General features: G+C 40.9%; 2 protein-coding genes across 4 annotated transcripts in view; one reads left to right on the top strand and one right to left on the bottom strand.

The window, feature by feature from the left end:
• SEC24D (SEC24 homolog D, COPII component) overlaps positions 1 to 3,193 on the top strand; it is a 153,457-nt gene extending 150,264 nt beyond the window's left edge. For all 3 annotated transcript variants that reach the window (XM_075860586.1, XM_075860587.1, XM_075860588.1), the window contains exons 20-23: positions 8 to 187; positions 307 to 498; positions 854 to 943; positions 2,115 to 3,193. In XM_075860586.1, coding sequence (XP_075716701.1) covers positions 8 to 187; positions 307 to 498; positions 854 to 943; positions 2,115 to 2,255 — 603 coding nt within the window. In that variant the 3' untranslated portion in view covers positions 2,256 to 3,193. The remainder of the gene's footprint in view (positions 1 to 7; positions 188 to 306; positions 499 to 853; positions 944 to 2,114) is intronic.
• A 3,850-nt stretch (positions 3,194 to 7,043) lies between these two features.
• The window catches only part of METTL14 (methyltransferase 14, N6-adenosine-methyltransferase non-catalytic subunit), a 45,937-nt gene continuing 34,951 nt past the window's right edge, over positions 7,044 to 18,029 (bottom strand). Inside the window, exons 8-11 of the mRNA XM_075860585.1 lie at positions 15,621 to 15,713; positions 9,890 to 10,006; positions 9,165 to 9,375; positions 7,044 to 7,473 (exon numbers count right to left, since the gene is read on the bottom strand). Of these exons, the coding sequence (XP_075716700.1) occupies positions 7,169 to 7,473; positions 9,165 to 9,375; positions 9,890 to 10,006; positions 15,621 to 15,713 (726 nt within the window). The 3' untranslated portion in view covers positions 7,044 to 7,168. The remainder of the gene's footprint in view (positions 7,474 to 9,164; positions 9,376 to 9,889; positions 10,007 to 15,620; positions 15,714 to 18,029) is intronic.

Raw genomic sequence — 18,029 nt, 5'->3', positions numbered from 1 at the left:
TCCCCAGCTCATCCTTCCTGACTCCATGAAGGTTCTGCCAGTCTACATGAATTGCTTGTTAAAGAACGAGGTTCTGGTTGGCAGCCCAGAGATCGCCACTGATGAGAGAACATTTCAGAGACAGCTGCTCATGTCCATGGATGCAGCCAGCTCACAGCTCTTTTACTATCCACTTCTTTTACCCTTAGTAAGTGAATATTGTAATTATAGCAGCACCTTCGCTGAACAGCTATAAAGGGCACATATGTGGCACAGGCGTGAGCGATAACATTCCCCTGTAACTCTACTGTTGTGATCTTTATCCAGCACACAATGGACACCAAGAGTGACGTCATTCCCCCGGCGGTGCGTTGCTCAGAAGAACGTTTGTCTGATGGAGGAATATTCCTACTGGCTAATGGTATAAACATGTTCCTGTGGCTGGGAGTAAATTGTCCTCCCGAATTTATCCAAGGAATTTTTAATGTTCCATCTTTTGCGCACATCTCCCCGGAAGCTGTAAGTTATTGACATATTGGAGCTTATTATGTATAGAACTAAGGGAACAAACATGGTGGTAAAAAAAAGCAGCTAAGGAATATTAGTACAGAGCAATTTGAACATCTTAAATGGGGCACTATTCAATGACAAGTAGCTCATTCTGTATCCAGCTGACATATTGATTTTCCAACAATAACTGAGAAGAGCAATAGAAGAGGGTATTTATTTCAGGTACAAAACACTAGCAACCCAGTATACATAGTAGTGATGTCATGGATTGGATGCATTTTCTATAAGCTATAGTGTTGTAGATGTCTTCATTTAGTGAGAAGTGATTTATTTGTTTAATGTTCATAATTTAATTTCCTTACAGACATCAGTTCCTGAACTGGACAGCCCTCATTCCAAAAAACTAAGGACAATTATGAAAGACATTCAGAGCAAAAGTTCATACTCAATGAAGGTATAAGTGTCGCTTCTTAAGTATAGAAAATGTTGCCAATAATTTGTAACATATCGAAAAAAGAAGGTACTGTATCATTATCATTCTAAGGGATGGTGAAAGGGATGGGCATCTTGTTGGACAGTAGTACACGTTCTATTTTGGGCAGCGGCCTGCAACCCGTGGCTAACCATCTGTTGTAGAACTATAGTAAGTTTGATTTAGGAAGCTACCAGATAAACTACAATACATCTGATACCTCTTCTTTACACGGAAAAGGTAGAGAAAAGAAAATGGTAGGTTCATTATGCTAAAAATATATCTACTATTTGGCCACCGCTGTAGTCTTAGTATTATATCTAAGTGTGATATACTGGTGGACCTCAGAGAAGGAACCATTATATGTCAATGTAGGCCACCAGTCTGTTCTCCTGCTGGCTCCAACACAGAAGTGGGAAACTAACTCCTTGTGCATTCTGTGTGCCTTCACCTCCTTTTCTAGGAAAAGTCGTATAGGTTGATCATATAGCGACGTGTCTCGACCAATGGCAATAGCTAATGTTTTTCACTCCCTGGTGGCTAATATAGACTCTGGTGGCTAATATAGACTCTAGAACAGAGCAGGGCAGGAGCAGCAGTCATGTATAAAGAAGGTATGGCATGAAGAAAGTGTTATAATATATGGCAGCTATCACTATTATTAGGGAACTGCAACATCTAAAATAACATCATACAATAAACTTGCAGCAGTGTTTTCTACGTGTGTCTGTCCCTGGTCCCGTTAGATCGCCTAACACAAGTTCTGCAGAAAGTATATGATTGTGGAAAAGTTTTCTGACTTCTGCTTTACATTTTCAGTAGTAGAGTAGTAGTTTAATGGAGAAAGCTGAAAACTGAAGTGACCTCAACAAATAAGGGTTTTACCATCTCATAAACTAACATATGCTTAATGATTGGTGCTGGTGCGACTGCATGGATTCCACAATCCTGAGAATGTAGGGCATTACTGCAGGTCCCTGAACAATGGGTGGTCGAGAGCGCCACCGTGCGGGGAAAGACTGTGAAGGGGACGCAGCATTAAACTAACTGCATTTTCATTCTCAGGGTCAGCGGGGGTCAAGGGCAGTCAAACCCCATTGTCAATATTAAGGAAACAAAAATAGTAAACTGATGTTTTTATGTGTTCTTGCAGCTTGTCTTAGTGAAACAGAAGGACAAGGCAGAGATGGCTTTCAGGCAATTACTGGTTGAAGACAAAGGCCTACTAGGAGGAACCTCATACATGGATTTTCTTTGCTGTGTTCACAAGGAGATCCGCCAGCTTCTTACTTAAACCATGTGGCAAATGCAAAATGTCCACATAAACGTCAACTGACACTCTTCCGTGGCATCATTAGCTGTGGGGAGTGTGTACTGCTAGACCTCGTGTGAGCAAGTTCACAACGTCCATCCTTTTATTGCGAAAGGGCTCATTTTTTAGCGATGGTGTGGGCTCACTTTCAGAGACAGATCATTTCTCTTAAAAAAAAACAAAACATTTCTTGCTTGAATAGTGGCTTAAAGGGATATACATGTATGTTTGTAAAGAAAGGCATTTATACAGTATGTTGGTGCGTTTAAAGACGGAAGCAATTTGTACTTATTTATGTCTGAAACTTGCTTTAGAAATTTCTGTCTTTAATCACATTGTGATGACTTTATTGCAAAAGGTTTTTCTTAACCTCTCTCTAAATAAATTGGCCAATGTAACACGTTTGTAAATATACACACACACACACACACACACACACACACACACACACACACACACACACACACACACACACACACACACACACACACTCACACTCTGGGAGGGACCCAAAAACACAGCAGTGCCGTCAAGTAATTCACATTCCTAGCAGTTGCGTTGAGTATATACTATAGCCAGTAGTCTGATTATGGGTATATGGGAAGACTTTGGGAACGTTTAGGTCCACCCAGCATACAGATTACACGGCTAACAGGAATTATTTTATTAGTAACATTATATTGGGGACTATACAGAAAAGTAGCTCCAGTTCACGTTATATCTAACATGTGCCTTTACATTGAACTCACTGATGTGGACCAATCCGGAGATCAAGATTATATTTTCATAGAACTGTAACATTATCTTGAAGATGGCATTAGTACTACATTTGTAAAGAACAGTTATTAATGTAAACAATATGCAATGGTTCAGAGCGCAGCAGTGCAAAACAATAATAAAATTCAAAGATAGAAGAAAAATCAGTGGATGTTTTAGTCTCTCCTCCATAATGCACACAAACAGCGGTCCATTCAGTGTAGCACAAAGCCAGGTTAAAGGGAAAAAAACAGGCTTTGTATTACAATTCTAGTTTTACGTGACGTGCAGCTTTTCGGCCTAGAAATGCTCAGCTCATTAGATTTCATATATTCTACTCGGTGTCTTGCGTTCTTTGGTGTCCAGTACTTAGCCGTACATAAGATTAAATGGTCTTCAATGGAATCAGAATGAGCTTATTAACACGGCCGGTTTTCAGCACAATCTTGTCTTGTCACTCAAGGCTCTGTTAGTTATGATATTGAATGTAAGCAGTGCTGACCTCAGACTTCAGCGGAGATCGATATAATCTAAAGTAGTATGGAATCCACAATTATTACTATAGTGGGAGAACTGGCTTTACCACATCACTGGCTTATTTACAGAAGTGAAATTGCTCATGTGAAAAATAATAGATAACTTAATTGCCTTTTGAGTATTCTACAAATTTTACCAGCGGCCTCAATGGTGGCCCGGGACTCAAATCAAAGGGCTGCACATCACATTTAGCCAGGGCGAGACCAGGGTAAGCGTAACTTGCTTATGGTTTGTGTTTTCTCTCTATATTTTATTTACCTAAGAACATGTTTGGAAAAGAATAAAACCTTTCCAAGATGTGTTCTTGTTTGCCAAAATACATATGGAGGAAATAGTAATGGCAGAAAAACCAGCCATATAAAATAGCCCATACAGACATACAAATACGCAACATCTTCTTTGGAGATGGGAAAGATTCCAGTTCTTCAATAAGGCCGGTTTCGCACAAAGCGTTTTGACATGGTTTCGGTAGCATTTTTGGTGGTGGAGGAGCGCTGCGGCCAGATGTTAGTTTAAAGAAGTTTGTTTTTTATATTTAGGGCAGAATAGGGCAAGAGATGCTAATTATTACCGGCTACTTCGGCCTCCATATTTTTGATACCTATATGACAGAATGTGTATTCCGCCGGTCCGCTTGCCTTCTACTTCACCCTGCCCAGTACGTGATAATGCTGCTTCATGTCGGCAGCTAATTACTACAATTCACTGAAAAGAGAGATAAATAGGGTTTGCTTCTTCTTTGACTATCACTGGATATGTCAAATCTAAAATATAGCATTCAATAATAATCCACTAGAATATTAGACAAGAGTTAAATCCATATAGGAAGAATACAAAGACACAAACCAATAAGGGCATTGATGTCTCTCACAAATATTAGCATGTGTTCTGAACCGCCTGTATTTTGGTTGCCATTAGCAACCGGCAGAAACATGCAAAGAACTATCCTCGCTCTATAAAACCTATATCAAGGGTATCGTCATATAAAAGCAGAGGATTTACCACGTCCAAATGAAAAAGTGTATGTAAATCAATAAACAAACACAGATGTTGCCTTTCGCAACCAGTTGTCGTAATGAATGTACAGGATGGTGGAGGGAAAGGTTGTGTACCCTTATTCAGCCCAAAGGTAGCCCTGAAACATTAAATCCTCAGGACAAGCGGAGTAATCACCCCAAAAGGGGTGGCCCTGCGCAGAAAAAAAATATATCCCTGCATATGCCCTCAATCAGGGTCTATTAATAGTTTATTCAAGAATGTTACCCCAAACTTCATGGGCTTCTCAGGGCATAGGATTCCCTGTAATAACTGGATCATTTCAAACATAGACATGAAAGATTGTGGGAAGATTCAATTTCCCCCTATTGGTCGGCCAAACCATCCACAGCTTATCATCAGTCTGCAGACTTTTGCTGTCTGAAATGCAAGGCCACCCAGTTATTAGACATATGTAATAATCCACCATTCTAATACGTTTTTCCAGCAAGTCTTAAGCTCATTACAGTTTATGGGCATTCAGGCAAATCAAATTCTAAAAAGCATGTTTCTTGTTGAACATTTCCCTTACAATATCCTGGAATTAGACGTCTCCTTTTGTGTGAAGCCTTTCAATGTGATATCTTTACATTATGTTCATCCAACAGATGCTGCACTGCCACGTGAGGTCACCAGTCACTGGGGGCTTAAACACTTATGGGTCACGAGAAGAGAATGGGAACAAAGATGCTTAAATTGCTCAGTGACAAAGGTCACTTTCATATAGAAATGCTGCACTTCTCCAATTTATTCTTCATGGACTGACAATCTACAAGCTTCTGAGCACTCCTGGGATGCCTCAGCGTGCATTCACGCACTTTCCATATCTCCCATAAGCATTAGTAAGTGATCACTCATGCACAGCCACCTCTCCGCAGAAGTCCGGGTATACCCGTTATTAGAATCAATGCAGGTCCCAGGGTCAGATTTCCACATAAACGTCTCTAGTGGGAAATCCAATTGAGGTCACATTTTGTTTATTATATGACATACTGACTATTGAAATCCCATGTTTGTCTCGGTCATAAAGGGCTGAGATCTAAAGAACATTTGACCGTAGACGGAAAATTTATTGTTAACTAGCCTAACAATTTTACTCTTAATATTTGTTATCTACGGCACTAAAAGGATAGATTATAGCCAATGGAAGTCTGAAACCATCAGTCATTAATTTTTCATACCTTATAGCATTTAATTTACTATCCTCCAACCATTCAATAATTCAATATATCACACATGGAAAAAAAACAAAAAAACTTTTATATCGGAGGACGTATAAGTTAATGATTACCCTTTTGGCCAAAAATCATACAGAAAACCCAAAAAAAAACTGAACTCATCTTTTTCTATTTGAAAGTGTTAATCTCGATTTGACAAAACCTAAATAGATTTATGGTGTGAGCACATTGAAAAATTTGTAGCTGAATCCAAAAGCGATATTTATGAAGACAGAAGTGGGCGGGACTTCAGGGTCCCGCCAAGCGTGACTCGTGTCAAAGATTTTCAATTTATTAAGATTGTGATAAGACAATGACAGGGTGATGAAAAATATGGCACCCTTATATAGTGAGTCATTAATAAATTTGCTTTACTGTATTACGCCTCATGCAGGAACTGAGGGGGCGGTGAACGATACACTAGTTGCTCTTTGAACTGAACTAGGCATAACACAATAGGGCTGAACACCATATTTATGAATACCCAGCGAAACTTTTGAATGTGTCAGGAAAAGTGGGCGGTGATTCAGATTTGTGCTATTTGTGACTAATTTACCAGAGAAACCTGTCGGAAAACAATGTCAAGTCCTACCTGTTTTTAGACTACAGCAGATTCATCAAAGTAAGGCTATGTTCACACGCTTTACAAAAATAGCTGAAAATACAGAGCTGTTTTCAAGGGAAAAACAGCCTCTGATTTTCAGCTGTTTTTTAAGCAACTTGCGGTTTTTACGTCAATGAAAAACGGCTGAAGAAGTGACATGCACTTTTTTACGGGGCGTTTTTCCAAACGGCGCATAAATAAAACACAGTGGGTACGAAACGCCGTTAAGCACCCGTATTTTCAGCCGTTTTTTGGGGTGTTTACGGCCTGAAAAACGGCTGAAAATAGGTAGTGTGAACATAACCTAACACAAAATCTCCATTTTCAACTACTGTCACTTATGGACACAAAGCTGAAAAGATTGTATCCTTTAGAATACCGTATGTCATGCAAATACATCCATACCATCTAATGGAGTGTATCGCTGCTTTATTCTGTATCTAGGTACAATGATAGACCAGTATATGTTCAGCATTAACACCCAAATGTGTTCTACATTAAAAAGTCCTCCTCTGGACTAGGTGGCTTTAATAAGGGACAATTTTGATCCTGGGTAATACAGGAATTACCGTATATTACAAATATACAATATTACAAATATCCCATTTAAGAACGTGAAAAGCCATTTTATATTTTTTATTATAAAAATAGTAACAGGTGCCAGCGTCCAACTAAAACTGGCATTTCGTGACTATTTTTTAACGGCATTATACATAATAACAATAACAAGAAAGGTTTAGAATTATTCAACGAGGGGCAAATCCACCTCTGTGTGGACCTCCCCGTCCTCGGAAGTTCCCTCTATCTCCTCTGAAGCTTCCTCTGTTCCTCTCTCTACCTCGTTCTCCTCTACCGACAGAGGGTCCCCCACGACCACCACCTCTGGATGTACCAAAGCCACGGTCTGATTTTGGTGGTGGTGTTTTGGGTCGAAGCCTCTCAATTTCTTCAGTACACCCAGTTAGAGTTGAATTAGGAGCATTAAAATACGACGCATATGCCTCAGAGTTGAAGTTGCTGTTTGTCAGTGTAGGTCCCACAGTCAGCCAACCTATAAAATCACAGATTAATAAATGTTTATTAAAATAAAATCAGTATGTTCTCTATTGATTAGTTATAGGGGAATTCCCAACTCCCATTATAAATGTGATTGGTGCGGGTTCCTCCTCGTTTTCTTGACTGTTTGTGTAACACCTACAGAACTGAATTGAGAGAGCCATGCAGATGCGCAGCCACCCCTTCATTCATAAATCACCAAGAAACCCCGTTCTCCACATAGGTGAAGTTACAGATATGTAATATGTAGACACCAGGTAGATCCTGTGACTGTGTCATAAATGTAAGTTGGAAATACCCCTTTAAGAAGTTAAGAAGATCTTCAGCACAATGGCTATGAATCAGAAAAAAATGCAAAATGCAATTATCAAAAGTTCCGATAGGGATTCTGCTGACTAAGAGTAGTAAGAAGGGACCCTGATCAACTAGCATTATTCAAAAGGGATGATAATAAAGAACAAAAGGGATAATCGCCCACTTATGGTCACCTCTAAATATACAATATAACTTATTAGAAAGCTTAAGGATCTCCAAATCAAAATATAATAGACCTCAGGAAAACTAAACTGATCAGACTATCTATATTAAATAACCTGTTTATTGTAGAAATGTGAAAACAAAAAAAAAATGAAATGTCTTGACCCTGTGATAAGGCTTTGGTTATCCAAAAAAAAAAAAAAAAAAAAGCTTTGTTGCCTGTGGTTCCATGACAACAATCCCTGTCCATATTCACTGGCATCTCAGTGATATCTTAGGAACACCAAAGCTCAAATCAAACAACTCTTCTTTCATTTGAATGGTCACATGTAATACTGCATTGCACCTGTAGTGGCTGCTGCAGGGAAAATGAGCAACTGATGGCAACTTCCCTAGGCAAAAAACGGTTTTCATTCAGCCGGACTGGCGGTGGCTCTTACTTTGTTTTTTTTTTAAATGTGACCTACCAGTGGTGGCTCGTTTTAAAGGGGTCATCTGTGATGAGACTTTAGGCATACTACGGCCAGGTACTGATGAGAGTGCATGTTTTGTACAGTGCTGTATAATATGTGAATGCTTTATGAATAACAAAAAATAAAGTACAGACTCAGAATTCTGCATTTCAGCCTTTGAATTAAAGGGGTGTTCCCACGAGAGACATTTATGACATATCCACAGGATATGTCATGAATATCAGATAGATGTGTGTCCCACCTCTGGGACCTGCACCTATCTCCTCCAGAACGGGGCCCCCTAAACCCTGTTCAGCCGTTATGTGTTGCGGCTGAATGAGGTGAATTAGGTTATATGGTCTTGAGTTACATAAACAGCGTAACTCGCTGAGCTACGCTGTTTCCGTAAGTCCCATAGTAGTGAATGGCAGTTACAGAAGCAGCGTAGCATGCGAGCTACGCTGTTTCGGTAACTACCATTAAGTTCTTTGAGACTTGCGGAAACAGCGTAGCTCAGCGAGCTACGCGGTTTACTTAACTCCCGACCATATAACCTCTTTCAGCCGCAACACACAGCGGCTGAAGAGGGTTTAGGGGGCCCCGTTCTGGAGAAAGGTGCGGGTCCCATCTATCTGACATTTATGACATATCCTGTGGCTATGTCATAAATGTCTCTCGTGGGAAAACCCCTTTATGTTCACACTTTCACAATCGAATTCTCAGACATACCCACAAAAAACAAATGTATTGCTCTTACCCGGTCTAATTGTGCTATCTCTGCCGAAGAGGTGGAGCCGCCTCCGTCCGAGACAGAAGTGTTCAATAATGTGAAAGATCTCCACAGGCTTTTCAATGTTCCCTATTTCAGGCTCCTCTGTGATGATGAGATCAATGTCAACATTGGCATGAATGAAATCCCCATCAGTGCTACGGTGCACAGTTCCTCTAATACCCATAAGGCAGTGCTCCTATGGAAATAAGGTTATAATAGCCATCACGTGAAAAGGATACCGTAAAGGCGGACATTTCTGAAGATAAGCATAGGGAGGGCTGCTGTAAATAGAATTCTAAAGGGATAACTCTGAAGCACTTTCTACTGAAGAGAAGTTTGTAACGGTATCGCTTGTGTAAAAATTGCTTTTCTTACAGCTTCCTCTCAAGATTTATGAAACGGTCACCTGCTATAATGTGCAGACAGATATCTTTCAGGATGATGCACCACTTCTATAATTTTTTCATCATCACATTAAAAAATGGAAACATCCATCATCTAAAGTAGCAGGCTAAGGTATTGTCCTTGCTGGTACTTTATTTTAATACTGCCGCACTTAACCATGCTATATATTGCCGGCTTCACAACCCACATCCCATAGAAGGGGAGATGATTTAAAAGTTACTGCTCCGATTCTGCTGCTTGAATTTAGACACAATCTTGTTTATCCTACAAATGTATCAATCTAGTGACAGATGGGAACGCTGTACCTTTGTCCTCTGGAAGATTGCCTTAGGGTCCAAGGTCTTGGTCTTGCCAGGATTGTCTTTATTAGTTTTTATCCAACAAATGTCTTCAGATCGTCTAAAGCCCCACTTCCGCAAGCACTGGAGATATTAACCATAAAAAGTACTGTGAAATAAAACACTAAATAACAGCGGCAAACTCCGAGGTTACTGCGCCCTCCTGAGAGCTCTAACATTGCAGAAGAGATGTAATACAAGTTTGCTACTATACCAAGGATGATTACCTACAAATATTATAGGTATATACTAGTCCTTCTCAAATATCAAAAAGTTAATTTCAGTAATTCAATTCAAAAAGTGACTCATATTCTATAGATTCATTACACACAGAGTGATCTATTTCCAGCATTTTTTTCTTGTAATGTTGACGATTATGGCGAATAGTTATTGAAAACACGAAATTTAGTGTCTCAGAAAATTTTAATAATATATAAGCCCAATTTCAAAAATGATTTTTAATACAGAAATGTTGGCCTACTGAAAAGTATGTACAATATATGCCCTCAATACTTGGTCGGGGCTCCTTTTGCATGAATTACTGCATCAATGCGGCGTGGCATGGTGGTGATCAGACTGTGGCACTGCTGAGATGTTATGCAAGCCCAGGTTGCTTTGATAGCGGCCTTCAGCTCGTCTGCATTGTTGGGTCTGGTGTCTCATCTTTCTCTTGACAATACCCCATAGATTCTATATGGGGTTTAGATCAGGCGAGTTGGCTGGCCAATCAAGCACAGTGATACTGTGATTATTAAACCACGTATTGGTACTTTTGGCAGTGTGGGCAGGTGCCAAGTCCTGCTGGAAAATGAAATCAGCATCTCCATAAAGCTTGTCAGCAGAGGGAAGCATGAAGTGCTCTAAAATTTCCTGGTAGACGTCTGTGTTGACTCTGGACTTGATATAACACAGTGGACCAACACCAGCAGAAGACATGGCTCCCCAAATCATCACTGACTGTGGAAACTTCACACTGGACCGCAAGCAACTTAGATTGTGTGCCTCTCCACTCTTCCTCCAGACTCTGGGACCTTGATTTCCAAATAAAATGCAAAATTTACTTTCATCTAAAAACAGGACTTTGGACCACTGAACAACAGACCAGTCCTTTTTCTCCTTAGCCCAGGTAAGACGCTTCTGACGTGGTCTCTGGGTCATGAGTGGCTTGATACAAGGAAGGCGACAGTTGTAGCCCATGTCCTGGATACGTCTGTGTGTGGCGGCTCTTGAAGCACGGACTCCAGCCACAGTCCACTCCTTGTGAATCTCCCCCAGATTCTTGAATGGCCTTTTCTTGACAATCCTTTCAAGGCTGTGGTTATCCCTGTTGCTTGTGCACCTTTTTCTACCACACTTTTTCCTTCCTCGCAACTTTCCATTAATATGCTTGGATACAGCGCTCTGCTAAAGAAGCTGGCTGTTCACAATGTCCTTTTGTGGCTTACCCTCCTTCTGGGGTCAATGACGGTCTTCTGGACAACTGTCAAGTCAGCAGTCTTCCCCATGATTGTGTAGTCTACTGAACCAGACTGTTGGACCATTTAAACGCTTAGGAAACCTTTGCAGGTGTTTTGTGATTCTATTCAGCTAATGTGACACCATGAGTCTACAATCTTCAACTTTTACCCAATATTCAAATTTTGGGTTTTCATTAAAGGCAAGGTGTCACGAAAAAAAAAAAAATCATATACTATTGGTTTTAGTTTGATATTTAAATAAATTTCATTTATTTGTGTTGTTGTGGTGTACTTTTTACGTTTTTCTTTCTTTTACTTCTCTATGGGGGCTGCCATTTTTTATTCCATCTCTGTGTGTGTCGATTAACGACACATACAGTGATGGAATACGGCACACACATCCACATAGAGAATGCGAACGGGAGCCGTTCCATTCACTATAGCGTACGCGGTCTGTGTGGGAGCGGTGCATGCGCCGCTCCCACTCAGACAAAAAGGAAGGTCTTCGCTAGAGCAAAATCCGGCGCCATGTTCATGCCGACCGGAAGCCGCGGCCGGACTGTAAGATCACGACTTCCGGCCGCTGCTTCCGGTCATGTGTTCAGTGCAGCGAGGCGAAGGCGCAAGAAGAACAGGCAGTAAGAACTCCTCGTCCGCCTCGCTGGTCCTCCTCGTCCGCCTCAAAGTGTCTCCTCGCAGGTATGCTCGCTGTACAACCTCCTTCCATTGTGCAGTCGCTCTGAAAATGGCGGCACACAGTGTAAGGAGGTTTGAATACATTCAAACCCCTCCCTTTCCTGGCACTAGCCAGGAGAAAGGAGGAGTTATTGTGTGAGCTCACTAGAGCGAGTGTCCTTACTCCAATTTTGCAGCATAAAGCAATGTAGCTGCTTTACCACATGCCAATGCTACAATTTTGGGAATTGCTCGCTCTAGTGACTAGCACATGGAAATGTTATAAATTATAATCTAATTTATAATATTTCTTGACTTCAGAAAAAATTACAAAAATTAAAACAATGTGCAATGTGCAATCACTATACACTGTTTAACACAAACAATTTTTTTTTATTTCTAGCAACACATTCCCTTTAACTGTTAGCCATAATCCTCAACATTAAAAGAAAAAAAAAATGCTGGAAATAGATCACTGTGTAATGAACCTATATAATATACTTTTTGAATTGAATTACTGAAATAAATTAACTTTTTGATAATATTCTAATTCATTGAGAAGGACTAGTGTACACATATACACAAACATGCCATTCAGTCCTAACAATAAAACCACCTGCTTAATTTTGTACAGGTCCCCCTCGTGCTGCCAAAGCAGTTATGACCGGTCGAGGCATGGACTCCACAAGACCTCTGCAGGTGTTCTGTGGTATCTGGCACCAAGACGTTAGCAGCAGATAATTTAAAGAGGCTCTGTCACCAGATTTTGCAGCCCCTATCTGCTATTGCAGCAGATCGGCGCTGCAATGTAGATTACAGTAACGTTTTTATTTTTAAAAAACGAGCATTTTTGGCCAAGTTATGACCATTTTGTATTTATGCAAATGAGGCTTGCAAAAGTCCAAGTGGGTGTGTTTAAAAGTAAAAGTCCAACTGGGCGTGTATTATGTGCGTACATCGTGGCGTTTTTAATACTTTTACTAGCTGGGCGTTCTGATGAGAAGTATCATCCACTTCTCTTCAGAACGCCCAGCTGCTGGCAGTGCAGATCTGTGACGTCACTCACAGGTCCTGCATCGGACACATCGGCACCAGAGGCTACAGTTGATTCTGCAGCAGCATCAGCGTTTGCAGATAAGTAGCTACATCGACTTACCTGCAAACGCCGATGCTGCTGCAGAATCAACTGAAGCCTCTGGTGTCGATGTGTCCTCGCTCGTCTGACACGATGCAGGACCTGTGAGTGACGTCACAGCGTGATCTGGCAGAAGCTGGGCGTTCTGAAGAGTAGTGGATGATACTTCTCCTCAGAACGCCCAGCTAGTAATAGTAGTAAAAACGCCCCGATGTACGCACATAATACACGCCCACTTGGACTTTTACTTTTAAACACACCCACTTGGACTTTTGCAAGCCTCATTTGCATAACTACAAAAATGGTCATAACTTGGCCAAAAATGCTCGTTTTTTAAAAATAAAAACGTTACTGTAATCTACATTGCAGCGCCGATCTGCTGCAATAGCAGATAGGGGTTGCAAAATCTGGTGACAGAGCCTCTTTAAGTCCTATAAATGACGAGGTGTGGTCTCCATGGATCGGACTTGTTTTTCTGCACATCACACAAATGCTCGATCGATTGAGATCTGGGGAATTTGAAGGCCAAGGCAACACTTGTAATTTTCCTCAAACCCTTCCTGAACAACTTTTGCAGTGTGACCGGGCACATTCTCCTGCTGAAAGAGGCCACTACCATTATGTGAAACGGGTGCCATGAGAGGGTATACGTGATCTGCAACAATGTTTCGCTAGATGGTTTGCGTCAAAGTAACATCCACATAAATGCCAGGATCCAAGGCTTCCCAGCAGAACATTGCCCAGAGCATCACACTGCCCCCACCGGCTTCTCTCATCCATGTTGCTGCATCTGGGGCTGAGCTTCAGTGCCAGACACAGCCACACAAGACATGGGAGGGGGGAGGGGGGAGGGGGGGGGCACCATGTCTGTTAATGATGTAAAGAGACTTTGCACTCCAGCAAGCACGGTGGCCCTCTCATACTACTGATCAGTGGTGGTCGGTCCCAAGGACATTAATGTTATATCACGGAAAAACCCATTGAGCAGTTATTATGATTGACAAAAGAAACACGTAAATGAGAAAATCATCTCTGATACATCTACGTAAATTGTGAATTTCTTATTGATGTAGTTCCCCAGTATGTGGGTGCAAGTTCACCAAAAGTAAACCTCCACTCTGTTTGTACTGCTAGAAAGATCGCCTATATGCCAGCTGATGAGAACTACCATTACATCATTACAGACAGGACAATAGTACAAATCAATCTTCAAAATTAGTCAGCAATAGATATAGAGTAGCAGACATTGTACAGAGCTTGTAGTCTATTCTATGTCCGCCACCCTGAGACGAATACTCAAAGAGATACTACGGTTTCAGCACACAAAGGTTATTCATTGTAGAATGAAAAGTTAAAGAATCTTACCATAAACTTTCTATATCAATTCCTCATGTTATTAATATCTCTGCTTGCAGTCTTTGAATAGGAATCTTTATTATTTTCTTCCAGTGGGTAATACGCTGTCCTGGTCATGTGATGATGACATAGGTATATGACTCAATACAGTATTTATCAGAGAGTTGTCTTTTGTGCGTCTGTGTGTTCATCACATGATCTGGACAGATTTTTTAACCCCTAGAAGTTAAAAGGTGTTCTCCGCTGTGGATGATCGCTACTTGTTAGAAGTAGCTTTGATAATAAGCTGATCAAAAAAGTATCCCCCTGCTGGGACCCCAGCGATCAGCTGTTATCTGAGGAGAAACCTGGCGTTAGTGTTCAATTTCCCTGCTACGACACCACAGGGGAAATGAAGCATTACTCCGTGTCCGTTTATATCAATGTGCTGTCTGTGTAATTCAGGACAGGTCCTCTAGAGCGAGAGATGATCTATGTCACCGCTCTCCACTATGGCCAAGAGATGAGAATCCTAATCGTGGGGCTCCCCTCTATTAACTCAAAATTCCCTTATACGGTGTATGGAAACGGGTTTTCTAAACTGGACATCCTCTTTAACAATGAAGGTTCCTGTTGAATGACTGCAAGCAGAGATCTAGAAGACCATTAAAACAAAAGTATATTGGAAAGTTTTAACTTTTAATTATATATTATATTATTTGCTGAACCTGTAATACCCCTTTAATTTATCAGTGACTGCATAAAAGCGGTGCACTCTGTGTGATCATTCCAAACGTAATTTACTAAATATCACCTTGAAAATGAAATACTGGAGTAATAAATTCCACTAGCATGCAAAACCTGTAACTTGAAAACATGTTGATGTGATCCGGTAAATGCAGACCGTATAATGAAACACCTGCCTTCATGTATGACATTCACCAAGCAAATACAGCACACATGGCCTCTTCTAGTATCCGGAATCTCTAGCATGTTCCCATCTGCATCGAAAACCTCATCAGAGACAACATTTTTCATATGTGACAAGTGAATCTGGAAGCAGCTGCAGCCCTATAACAGGGATTATCCCACTTACCATTCTACCAAAATCCAGACCTTCTCCAGAGCCGCACCACAGGAACACAAAGGCTCTCGAACCGGCAATGCCTTCAATATCTAATTTCATTATCTAAAACGGAAAAAAGGTTGATTTGTTTAGAGCAGTGGAGGCTACAAAAATTAATCGCGTCTTTAATACGGTGCAGACATTTTGACAGGTCGTCACGGCACTAAAATCCCACAGCTCACACTATAATAGCACCAAGTCTGACATCACAACTGGGTCTCGAATGTGTAGCAGATGTGACTTTGTAATGGAAATTATGTTGGGTAAGATTGTGCTGAAAATGGTTATTATCACTGATACAAGTAATGTGGCCAAATTCTGAAAGAAAAATATTCTATCAGAAGATAAGATGGAGAAGCTGAAACAGCATTTACAACCCCTTTCCGTACACACAGTAAATAGCAGACCCTGATTTGTCCTCGTCAGATTGCTAAATGGGTTATCTAATTTAAGGGAATTCAGTGTTAAGGAGGGTACCTCATTTAGGAACCTTATCCATAAGCCAGAGAGAAGAGCAGTTACAAAAAAACGGTTCTCTCTTTAGAGGACCCAACATGTGCATTGATTACGTGGACAGCCTTTTGATATGAATGAAAACTGTGTAATACCTCATTTCTCCTCTGGTGGTGCTGTAGGGAAATTTGACACTTGTTGCCAGGTTCCCTCACATAGTACACCTGATCGCTTGGGGTCCCAGAAAGAGGACACTTTGTGATCACCTTATAATCAAGGGATCCATCTAAAAAGTAGGGATCCATCTAACTAGATAATCCCTTTTAATATTCAGTCCAGCGGTTCCTTAGAGGGTTCTACCTACCACATACATGTATCATCTATCCAAAGGTGGACTGCGGTGAGGAGTTTAAAGGACACAGTGGCGCTGTTAACACCCAGTGGGGGTACCGGACGTGAAGCACCCAGCAATCAAACATTTATCACCTATCTTGTGGATAGGTAAGAATTGTATTTGGTGGGAAATTCTTTTTTAAGATGCCTATAGAAAGTCCAATTTTTTTCTGTCCGATCCGATATTAGGATGATAATTGGGCCACACAGACATCCATAGAAAAGAGAAGGCAGATGTTTCACCAAGAGTTAGTGAGGCATCTGGGTGTGATGACAACTAATATGACTGCCATGACAAGGGATTGGCACCCAGATTTTCCAGACTCCTGGATGTCAAATTTTCGCAAGTAATCAGCTCTATGAGCAGGAAAATGGATTGCTGCCTGACTTGGTCAGCTTTCCAGAGAACAGATACAACTAAGAAGTGTCAGAATAGACGTTTGAACAACTTGAAAGTTTTTCTCTCCACTTCTCTCATATGGCGAATCATCGGGGCATGCTAGTATGGTACAAGTATGCCATCGCTTTCCACATAAGATTTTTATTGTAATTTTAAGGTGTGGGATGAATGACAGAAAAACAAAAGTAAAACTAATACAATATTTCATAACTTGTGAAAGCTGTGACATACGTCAACTGAACAAAAAAATGGATCATGATGCCTAATTAAAACGTGGCACATTGAGCCGGAATTCAATTCTTTTCATGAAATTGGTTCCTTCAGTATTGTTAACAAATAGTACAGGTTGAGATCAATCTCCTTCCTCAAACAGGTTGGTGACAGGATTAACCTTAGGTTAGAGCTGAAATCTCAGGGGAAGATACCCAATCTGTTCTTATATTGTGGTTGCCCTGCATATGAACAAAAGGTGACTGCGGGAGAGCACTGGACGGCAATGTACCGCAACTACAGGGTGACAATGAAAACAACATTACTCATCCAGACCTTATTCTTACCAAATCTGTGTCGAAAATATCTTGATATATGTAACAATGTATCTGGGGAGCAACTAAAGTCAGTAATCAGCTACTAAAATAGATGAGGCAATTGCATAACCAACAATTCCCTACTAAAGGTCCAAATTAGAATATTGGGTAAATGTTCAAAATTTTAGAATCATCATTAGACACTGTAATCAGCTAATCAACACAAAACACCTGCAAAGGTTTCCTAAGCCTTTAAATGGTCCAACAGTCTGGTTCAGTAGGCTACACAATCATGGGGAAGACTGCTGACTTGACAGTTGTCCAGAAAACAGTCATTGACACCCACAAGGAGGGTAACCCACAAAAGCACATTGCTAAAGAAGCTGGCTGTTCACAGAGCGCTGTATCCAAGCATATTAATGGAAAGTTGAGAGGAGGGAAAAAGTGTGCTAGAAAAAGGTGCACAAGCAACAGGGATAACCGCAGCCTTGAAAGGATTGTCAAGAAAAAGCCATTCAAGAATCTGGGGAAAATTCGCAAGGATTTGACTGCGGCTGAAGTCAGTGCTTCAAGAGCCACCACACACAGATGTATCCAGGACATGGG

Source organism: Rhinoderma darwinii, chromosome 1 (assembly GCF_050947455.1).
Source record: "Rhinoderma darwinii isolate aRhiDar2 chromosome 1, aRhiDar2.hap1, whole genome shotgun sequence".
NCBI lineage: Eukaryota > Metazoa > Chordata > Amphibia > Anura > Rhinodermatidae > Rhinoderma > Rhinoderma darwinii.
Note: the sequence above shows the minus strand (reverse complement) of the source record. Positions and strands in the feature narration are given on the sequence as shown.